At 42.8% G+C, this 10932-nt stretch overlaps 1 protein-coding gene across 1 annotated transcript; it reads left to right on the top strand.

Annotated features, from left to right (window-relative positions):
- Positions 1-4592: 4592 nt before the first annotated feature.
- LOC102704488 lies at positions 4593-5364 on the top strand. Its single transcript, XM_040521121.1, has one exon. It carries the CDS (start codon positions 4684-4686, stop codon positions 5080-5082), a length of 399 nt encoding a protein of 132 aa, XP_040377055.1. The 5' UTR covers positions 4593-4683; the 3' UTR covers positions 5083-5364.
- The last annotated feature ends 5568 nt before the right edge of the window (positions 5365-10932 follow it).

Raw genomic sequence — 10932 nt, 5'->3', positions numbered from 1 at the left:
CGTGCCCAAACAGGCCAGGCAAAACTGTAACCGTGCCGATGGTTGTTGCAGCTGGGAGCTTGAGAGTGAGACTGAGAACCTGCGTGATCACTGGGGTGTCTGTCGCTGCCGATGGTGACACGGAGAAAACGGGCTCCGGTGCCAGTGGCTTGTACGCATGCCGCAGCAACAGGGCACTAGAGCTAGCATGCGCTCGAGTTGATGTGTTTTGGAGTGCACTCCACTCTACTTTCGGAGCTCATTTTTTGCTGATTGGATTTTGGTAGCTAGCTTGCGGTTCTGGGACTCTGTTTACGAATTAGGAATACCGTTGGTCTTGCTTCTGGGAAAAGCTGGAGTCTTGATTTGGCTCTTTCTGCATCTGGCGCTGGTAGTTTGCTTCTTCGGCTGGGGAAATTGCTTAGCACAACTCTTAATCATGTTGGGTATGGTATAGTAACTGAGCTTTGCGACGGCGGTTGAAGTCTGAACTTTGAGCGCAGTGGAGTATCAGAGAAGGATGGGTTCAGGGAGACATGCGCTTCCATCTTTCGCTTATACTTATAAATTAAAATTTAAATTTTTAATCATATTTTAGTTAGATTTTAGATTTTTTATTATAGTTTATTTTTAGTCTTTATTTTTAGATCGCTATAAACACTTATATAATAATTTTAATTATAAATTATTTTATATTTACAAATATGTCGTGTGACATTTGTCCTGAAAAAGCAAACAATCACCCCATGCTCTGTACCATTCTTCCAATGAACTCATGCTGGAAATATCTATTAGTACTGTATCCTTCAAGACCGCTACTTAATCTGGTCCATATACTGTTTGGATTTTTTTAAGGTGCACCAAACCTTGTATGAACCATCCATTGCGGTTTGATCTAAGGTTGGACGTTTTCTCTTAGGTGGTAGGAGTCATCTATTATCGTTTAATTCGTTTAATGATAATTACTGAATTATAACAAAGTTTCCTTAACTTATTAATAGGAAAATCCATTATAATGTAGTGTATGCTGGTAAAGTTTCATTTTTTATTGAAATATACTGCAGTAGTGCATTGAAATTGATTTGATTTTTTTAGTTTATATTGGAGTTTCTTATTGGTGTTTGAAATGTTGTCATGTAAATTGAGGTTCAAAAATGCAATCATGTATTTTTTTTATCAGAGCTATAAAATTACTTGGTTATTTTTATGTAATTTGAGTATGTTCCATAAAAAATTCAATATTTGAAATTAATATTTTTTTGTGTTAACATGTTGTGCTGCTTAAACGGCTCTGGACTATTTCGTAGGTACTGGAATGCATTATTTGGTATGATAATTATACCTATAATCACTTTTTTGGATGTGATGTATCAATGGAAGGGGCCCATAATATTTATCCAATATAAAAATTATAAATAACAAACACACATGATTAAAAAACCTTGGATATTAGGGAAGGACCTAATATCAATTATTAATTAAATAGGTAGAAGTGAGACTTCAAACTCAGGTGTCTAGTCCACCATGTTGTGGAGATAGCCAGAAGACCCCTGAACGTTTCTCATTAACGGACATGATTAAGAGTAGTGATTCTGGTAAGATAGACACCTTAAAACAACTGATATTGATTTCATTACGAAAATATTCCCAATCATGTTTGACTTCTTCGCTACTCAAGAAACTAGACGTACAATTGCCAACATAAATTTATCAAATCGTGGAAATTCCGGAACATTCTACTCCCAAAACTTCTATTGAAATTTAGATAAACGCTATCCAACCTTATCTTACCTTTCCCTTCGAAAATTTAACAATACCAAAATTCGGTACTGCCAAAGTTTGATATGTTTTTTTGGCAATAACATAAACAAGGCTATACTTCGGTCATAAATAAAAAAAGCGCAGCATTTCAAACTCAATAAAATGGACGTGAGATTGACAGCGGTTGAATGTTGTGGGCCGTAGGCGGTAGCTCTATTGGGCTAGGCCTAGTCCGCTTCAAACCAAGGCTGGATTACCAACACCAAGCCGGCCGGATTCAATTCAACGTATAGGAATGATATCCTCTCTCATTTTCTTTTTTAGAAAAGAAGACTCTGTAGGAGAAGACGTTGTTTACTCCGGAAAATACATGGGAGCAGCAGGCACCGTCCTTTTCATTCCTGATCAGTTCGTTCAGCTGTTCGAAGACACGCAGCCAGCCGAGGGGAATATCAACCCCTGCAAACAATTCCTTCTCTCCACGACTCCACGCATGAACGGCAGCGTGAGAGGCGAGAATATTCGTCAAATAAGAAAATTGACGCGTCATCCAGCCGCCCGCCCTATGCCGTGCCATCTCCCATTCTCTCTGATGGGCGACCACAGCTGAAAGCCTGAAGCCACCGGGCTGGCGTCCCACGGAAACAGCAGCAGTGATCGCGCCCACGAGCCCCATGTGAGCCGGCCGGCGCGTGCGGGCAGCGCTTATGTGCGGCACGCACGCACGCACTTTCTTAACCCTTTCGGCTCGCTGTCACGGTTATTTCACAAGTTTTCGGCTTTCTCCAGCGGAATAATTAACTTCTCTAGCTCCCATCCTGCGCAGCTACTGATCGGTGACGATTGGGCTAGCTGCTGCTGCTGCTACCGACGCTGCGATCGAGTTAATTACATGTTCGCGCGTAGTACGTAACGTACGTGCGTTTTGGATGAAGTCTGTGTTCCGTTCACGTGGCTGATGGATCACCTTGGTTCGTGATTACAGACCGAAAGGATCGGATGGATTAATGAGTCGCCTTAAATTAATGGCATTGATTTTGTACTTGTACGTGTACGTACATACGTATCTGCTCGTGCGACAGCAACATGCTACATGCATATGCACCGGTGGTTAACTAGGTTCCAAAATGCAGCAGGATAATTTACAAACGATCAACCCAGTATGTACTAGGCTAAACGAATACGTGCACGTATGCCAAAATTGACAACCTGATTGGCCTCGATCGACCGGATATTCGGGTGTGTCTCCAGTAGTTCTTCTCGATCAACGAATACATACATTTTCGTGCGTATATCGACCGTCATCCTACTCCAGTACTCCTGCCGTACGTATTTATTGTACGTACTGCCTTCAGATGGATTTCATCGGAGGGAGAGTACGTATATGTTCAGTGTTCTCGTATGGATTGATAACTTTGATATACTACTTCATATTGTTTTTCTTTTGGTAACTGATGAAGACTGAAGACATGTCTGTAAGTTGGAATCCAGAAGTTTAGAAGCAAAGTTCACTGGCAATGATTAAAATCCCAATTCCTAGGCAGGATCTACGACCTCCGTTCAAAACTAATTCAATTTTTCAGTTTGTAGATAGAATATTTGATTATTCGTCTCATTTAAAAATATGATTAATATTTTTATTGTTATTAGATGATAAAACATGTATATTACTTTACACGTGACAAATATTTTAATTTTATAATAATTTTTTAATAAGACAAATGGTCAAACGTTTGACATATAACCAAGAAATGTTTTTTAACGGAGTAGTACATGCTAGTCTTTTTGCATCTACTTATGTTTATAAACCAAAATTTAAATTTTTAACCTTAAATTTGGAGTTAATTTTTGGCTTGTATTGTCGTAATTTATTTTTTAGCCTTTATTTTAAATCAGAACACAAATATAAAAAATTATTCATAAATTATTTTTCGTCAACAATATAATATTTTTTTGATATCTTCTGTGAAAAACCAAACAATTAGCCCCTCTAGTATCACCATGTCTGCTGCAAGTAAAGCATTATTAACAAATGCAATGATGCACACCTCTGCGATAGATACAGTATATCATCAGTATATACGGATGAAATAAAGCATTTGAAGTTTTCAACACTATTATGTATGCAGCATACTTTCATGCGTGCATGCATGGCAGCGCAGCATGCGAAGCTTTTTCTTGATTGCAGGCTAATACAGCGAATGATCCACTTGTAAAGCTTATGAAAAATCCAGACCAAACCTGCAGGGGAGCACCAGTGCTAGTCCGATCAGAAATTCTCCAATAGCATGTGGTGTATGGGTCCTAGCCCATGCAAATAGGGTTTGACACAAATAACTTATCGCTCCACTCTAAAATAAGATTATTTATTGTTTTTTTATTTTTATGTGTAGGATAAGTGAAAAGTAAAATTATTTTGGGGTTGAGTATGTACTAGTATGCATTTTTTACTTGTTGTTGACTTTTAAATATATGTTTAATTTATTAAAAGCCTACATACTTTTCTATTAATCTATAATAATTTATTTTATCATTAAAGATACATTTTATGGCTTATAATTTTATGTGCTTATATTGAATAAGACCAATAATCGAACAAAGATTAAAAGATTAAAAGGTTAACGGTGTCGAACGGAAAAAGGTCTACTTATTCAAGTATGGATGTGCAATATTAAAACAACCGAACTAACTAATCCCATTGAAAAAAGATTCCACCTGCTGCTTGCCGTCCCTTTCTAATCTTTACATAGACAGTTGCATATGAGCTGTCTAACTCGTAAGCCTCTCTAAATAAACCCAAGCTTCGGACACTCAGAAATTATATATATGAATCCTATATATATTCGTCTCTCTACTTCTTTTTAGGACACCCAGTTAGGAACTCGAGAAATAACAGAAGCCACTGCAAGAAGAAGGCAAGAAGCGGGCGATAGAATCAGATCCATGGAGCTCGAGGCTGCCATGCCGGTGCCGAGGAGTGACGGCAGGAAGCTGGCGAGGTGCCCGAGGCTGCAGATGGACACCAAGACGGTCACTGCCATCGAGCAGTCCACGGGGGCGGCCGTCGCCGACGCCGACGCCCACGTCGCTGCCGCAGGGGACGGCACCGGCGGAGGGATGCGCGTCAAGATCGTCCTGAGCAAGCAGCAGCTGAAGCAGGTGGCCGCGGCCGTCGCCGGAGGCGGCGCCTTCGCGCTTCCGCCGGCGCTGGAGCAGCTCGTCAGCGTGCTCAAGCGGCAGCACGCGAAGAAGCAGGCGGCAGCGGCCGAGGTGGCCATCGGAAGGCGCCGCTGCCGGTGGTCGCCGGCGTTGCACAGCATTCCGGAGGAATGCTTTAGCTAGCCACCTAAGTACGTGTAGTCGATTCGCAGCATGTATAGCTTCTGTGACCAATATCTCTTCTTTTTTGGCGATATTCCCTCCCTTCCTAGGCTGCAACCAATCGATCTATAGTTGGGCCAAAGTTAGTGTGTGCCCAATGGTTGCATCCCAACTTTGAAATGTCATCTATTTTAATCTGGCATTTGGACTCAAATTTTCCTCTGTTCCTGGTTCGATGCATGTACTATGCATATCTCTGGACGAATACTACTCTTCAATAAAGAAGATGAGCTGGTAAAAGGAGCAACGAAGTGTGTGAAGTGTCCCTTTCTTTGGCTTCAAGTTGTGTCCTGCGACAGGTAATAAACTGTGCGTGGCAGCGGGTAGCATATGGTGTGTTGTGCGCGGAAATGGGAGCCAGCCAGTCCCTAAAGATTCCTCTTCCAGTACGACAAGATCTACACAAAAGGGTTACAGTTACGTGTTGGCCCAAGGGTGTAGCAGTGGCATGGCCTACTGTGAATCTGTGATTTGTGTATGCGACTTGCTTCCAGGTAGGCTAGTAAGCTTAGCTTAATTTCAGACTTAAGAGTCGATTTGAAACTTCGAATGATAATACTCCATGCCAAAAAGAATTCATTTTAACTTCTCTTGTTTGTTTTACATATACTTTTTAATTTTTAGCAACTATTGTAGTTAAGTTTGATAAATAGGAGACAAAAGCATTAAAGTTCAAAAGATAAAGGTTATTTTAGTCTTTGTAGTTTTGTATATGTATATCTAAGGTTGGTTAACCATAAAGATTTTTGGGACGGAGGAAGAACCAATAACCATCTTTCCGTAAATAACCAAATCGGCATTTGGCGCCGTTAATGGCAGACCGTTCATAGCCTCTGCGAGAGCGGAAGGTAAACTTGCCATGAACACGCTATCAAGAAAAAAAAAAACTCTGCGAGATCAGGAATGGACGGCCAAATGACTTTGCTGCTCGAGTGTATGACAAACGGAAGGCCGGGACATGACGGCATGAAGTCTGATCTAAGGTGGTGTTTAGATTAAGAAAATTTTTAGGAGAAGTGTCACGTTAAATATTTGACTGGATGTCGGAAGGGGTTTTCGGATACGAATGAAAAAACGAATTTCACGGCTAGCCTAGATTTAACGTTTGAGCCTAATTAATCTATCATTAGCACATGTTGGTTACTGTAGCATTTATGGCTAATCATGGACTAATTAGGCTCAAAAGATTCGTCTCAAGATTTCTTACGTAACTGTGCAATTAGTTTTCTGTTCATCTATATTTAATGCTTATTTAGGTGTCCAAAAATTCAATGTGATGTTTTTGGAAAAAAAAAATAGGAACTTAACGAGGCCTAAAAGTGAATGGGTGAGTGACAATAACTCCTCCCTCTATTTCATAATGGCAAAACATAGAAACATTCTTAACACCAAACACATACATTGCAAATATATAATTTTACGTTTAATGAAATTAATTTGATATTACAGATATTGCTGTCTTTCTATAAATCAATCAAATTTAATTAAGTTTGACTTACCGAAAGGAAGTAAGTATTGCACTGTAACTGTAGTTGATCCTGCCAGAGCAGCTGAGCAGATGCAGAGTGGGTCACTAAGAATGATCAAAATTTAGAACGCGAGACAAAATAACGTATGGAACACGTACATATTTGGATCAGGAATGGATGGTTCAGACAGCTATGTTGCACCGATGACAAATTAATCTCGAGTTGCTTATTTAGTTAATAACCCTATTGTGTATACATAACCAAAATACGTTGACACTTCACGTACCATCATCAGTATTAACCACCATTAGCCATTGTATTCAGTACTTTGGGATAAGTACATTTCTTCTCAAAGTATACGTAGTCCGGGCGTGGGTTCGTTCATCGGTTATATTATACAGGAAAATGTTGTTTCTCTTCCAATCCTTGCAACTACTACTAGTATCGAAATGAATGATAACTTTTCTGTACCGTCTTATCACCGTGCTGCTCCAAGCAAACAATGGAGCTCACGTCCGAAGGCACATATACAGTATGATTCCGTGGAAAATATTGGATGTAAGAGAAAATATATGATCTGTTGTATTCTATTGTGTATTATATTAATCTTTGTGGGTATATTTATAGAGTACGTAGGAGATAAAAACTTAGAGCACAAGATAAATATTCTATCGTATCTCTATAAGATTTTATCTTTATTTCTAGAGTTTTCATTGAACTCTGTTATCTCTGACCGTATGTATCTATATCTTTAACAGATTCTACATAACCGGTCCATTCCTCGTTTCAGACCATACACAGCGTTGGCCAGTACATGTACAACACCGACTAATTAAAACTCCAATCGTAATACTATTTCAGTATTTCCCCGTAGACATAAGCCGTACTGAAGATGATCAAGCAAAGCAAGCAACCCCAATCGCCATTGCTTCTGACCACCGCTCGCCGAGTCGCTGGTCCACACCCTAGCTACTCTCGGTATCAAACACCAGACCATCGCCGCGCCGCGGCATTCGGTTTACCGGTTAGCAGCGGCTTCCCCCACGCCACGCGCGAGCCACACACACAGCCCACCACAAGTCGCACCCCCGGCAACACGAGAAACGCCTGGGTGAACCAGCGAAAATCCAGCCGAGAGCGAGAGCGTGCTGAGCCAGCGCCGCCAGGGCGGCGCACATGCCGATGCTGGCCGAGGCCATGCGGCGATGCCCGCGACTGATGTGACGCTTCCATCATCCCTCGTTGCGTAGGCGGACCGCGGACGGGAGAGCGGTCGAGCCCCGTCAAGTATTCGCGGCGCGCGGCTCGCGCAACCCGACGAGACGGCTGCCGTGTCGATGACGCGCGCGGCTCGCTCGCGCACAAAACGCCCCAACGCGCGGCTGCAAGCTGCAGACACGACGCCCGTGCCGATCGATCGGCTGGGCCGCGCGGCGCAGCCCGCGGGCAAGGCGGGGCGGAGACAAGCGGGACAGCTAGTCTCGCGCGCGCATGTGACGGCCTACCTGAAAGCGACCGTGCTTGGCTCCGAGCGCTTTCGTGGGGAGGCAAAGGCGCAGCGCGACACGCATCGACCGGCTCGGGGACAGCTCAGTCACACGTCTCGGCGTACGAACTGGTTGGGAGCTAGAGCCCGCAGCATCGAAGGGACCAGGGACCGGACCCCGCCTGCACTGGCCTAATCTGGGCCGTGAGGCCACGATCCGACGGCTGGGTTTTGACGGAGATCGAGGCCAGAACGGTCCAGCGATCCGTGCACGGTAGACGGGGGTCCACGGTGTAATCGAGCCCCCACCGTGTCTGTTAAACACAAGTTGGCTGTACTGGATACTACGCGTCCTGCTTATCCGAAATAATTTCGCCGATTGGGACTCGTCCCTTCAACAGCGGTGGCGCCGGCACGTCATCCTAGCATCATCATCGCGTCACGACCTCCCCTCTCTTATTTTGGATTTGTTGTTTTTTCAGATCTTTAAATTATGTGGCGTTGGACCCAACCGATCTAGTACATGTTACCTGCAAAAAAGAGTTCGTGGTACAGGTACCCATGAATCAACTCTGTATTTGTTTACCTGTCTAGTACGTCCGGTTTGTGCCATCCAATGTTGATCACATTATTCGCTTCACAAGTGAAGTATAACTTGAGTTCCAGTTAAAATGGTCAACCGCCTATATACTCTCGCCGAGTTCGGCTGCTAGTAATTCGCAAGTAAACCATTTCGCACATTATACCCTTCTTTCCAAAGCAACCAGCACGCCTTTTCCGAACCCTATCGTTCATCCGATGAGCATCCAACGGTTGGGTCGCGCCTGACCCGTCACAGTGGAGTACCAAAGCAGTTTCCTCCACGCAAATCTGGGATCGCAGAGCAGAGCAATGCAAATGCACACGCAGCATAAAAATGCCTCAACATATTGTTGACCTGAAAAGCAGCGCCTCCTTCACATGCACGTTGTCCGTAGCGCGTACATCTCACGTACTTGGCTGCATGTATTCCGGCCGCAAGCGAACAAGAACAGCCGCAGAGCAAAGCTCTGCAATTTTAACAGTGCATTTGCCTATGGCCAGGTGCCTTCCTTGAAGCAACCTCAAGGTGTAGCATTGCAAACGGACGAATTAAGATCCAACTAATCTGGCCATGGCTCGTACTTTAGGTTGCTAATCGAGCATCTTTTTGTAAACTAAACCTTTCGTTAGACAACTGTGGCTGGCATGTGGGTCCGGGGTGACCAAGCCTGGCCAGCAGCACGCGAAATACAGCGCAAGATCTAGCTTTGTCCATGTGAAGAAAGCTATGTACCGTAGAACTATTTGATATCAATTGGTTCAAGGCATTGTTTAGTGTTGGTTTGTTTATTTTGTTTATTAATTGTGGTTTATTAGTTTATGCAGTGGTTTGCACCCAAAGAAATGGCTGCTACGAGAGCTAGCTAGCCGCCAATCCATCGCTCTCTCCCCCATGTTACTTCCTCCTCCAAACATGGCTATCGGATGCATTGTACACTGTCCCAGAAATAAGAAAGAGCGGTAGATAACTAGCTAGATACCCCCCTGGAGAAGGCAAAGACTGCGGAGCTTTGACAAGTTAGTTAGTTAATCATGAGCAGAAGAAACTTGCAACACGCTGGTTGTAGAAAGAATTCGTTTCACATACACCAGTTTTTAGCTACCTTGTGAATCATGCTTCGCAGGCAATGTCACTAGAGCTAGCTAGTGTCGATCGATCACTCAAACGTACAACCATATGGCCATATCTTAGTGGTTGCTGCGATCTTGATATCGTACAGCCCACTTGCTGTACAGATATTGCATCTAGCATTCTAGCACGTTAGCGCTTGCGTTTTTTTTTTCTCGATCGAATTCGAGCAATGTACATCCCGTTTTTGCTTGATCGATCGCGTTGCAGCCCTGCATTATTAGTTTCCAGTTCGAACGATTCCGCTCTGCTAGCTAGCTCCTGCGATTTCAATCATGGAGGTTGGTTCACCGTCCGTCCGCGTACGTTGATATGCTACTTGTGCCTGATCATGGCGCCTCGATCGGTTTATAAATGAATAAATTCGCCATCAGATCATCGTTGGGTCAAGTGTGGTTAAACGCTTGATGTGCATTGCAGTCCTAATCTTGAGGGGAGTTCGATCTGATTAATTCTGTCTGTTAACTGACGGTTAGGACTATGATCTATTCGGTTAGCTTGAGGTGTTTCTGATGTGTAGAGTCTAGATTAAAAAACCGTATCAACGTCGTCCGCTCGACTGTTCTATCAGTACAACTATGTTGTCATTGGGAGGATCTGTTTCATCATCTAAACACGCTAGTATATATTCAGTTCGAGAGCCCTGAAAGGGACACTAATCTCTGAAAAATATGCTACAAATTTCTGGCATAATCTCTTGAAAATATTATAACGAAGTCTCATCCGATCTCCATTGCTCTGTTACCTCTGTACACCCCCGGACAGTTCGATGTATATTTAATATTTTGATCATCGTTGCGTAACTTGCGTTCTTTTGTGACTAAAAGATTAAAAAATATCTAATTTTAGCAATTTAATTGTATAAATTATAAAATTAATCACTAAAAGGTTAAAAATCTATAAAATGATAAACTTTTATATAAAACTTTTAAAAGACATATTATTTAGCAGTAAGCCCATATAGATAATTAATAACATCTCTGTGCATAAACCTGAGGAAACCTGACGGTCGAATTAATGCCAGTGCTACAGGGTTCCACCGGCAACGTGGCAGAAATAGTAAGGAGAACATGCAGGCGCGCTGCTGTAGCTAACACTGTCTGTGTCAATTGCGCCACCCTAACCAAATGTTCGTAGACTCCACG

Source organism: Oryza brachyantha, chromosome 2 (assembly GCF_000231095.2).
Source record: "Oryza brachyantha chromosome 2, ObraRS2, whole genome shotgun sequence".
NCBI lineage: Eukaryota > Viridiplantae > Streptophyta > Magnoliopsida > Poales > Poaceae > Oryza > Oryza brachyantha.
Note: the sequence above shows the minus strand (reverse complement) of the source record. Positions and strands in the feature narration are given on the sequence as shown.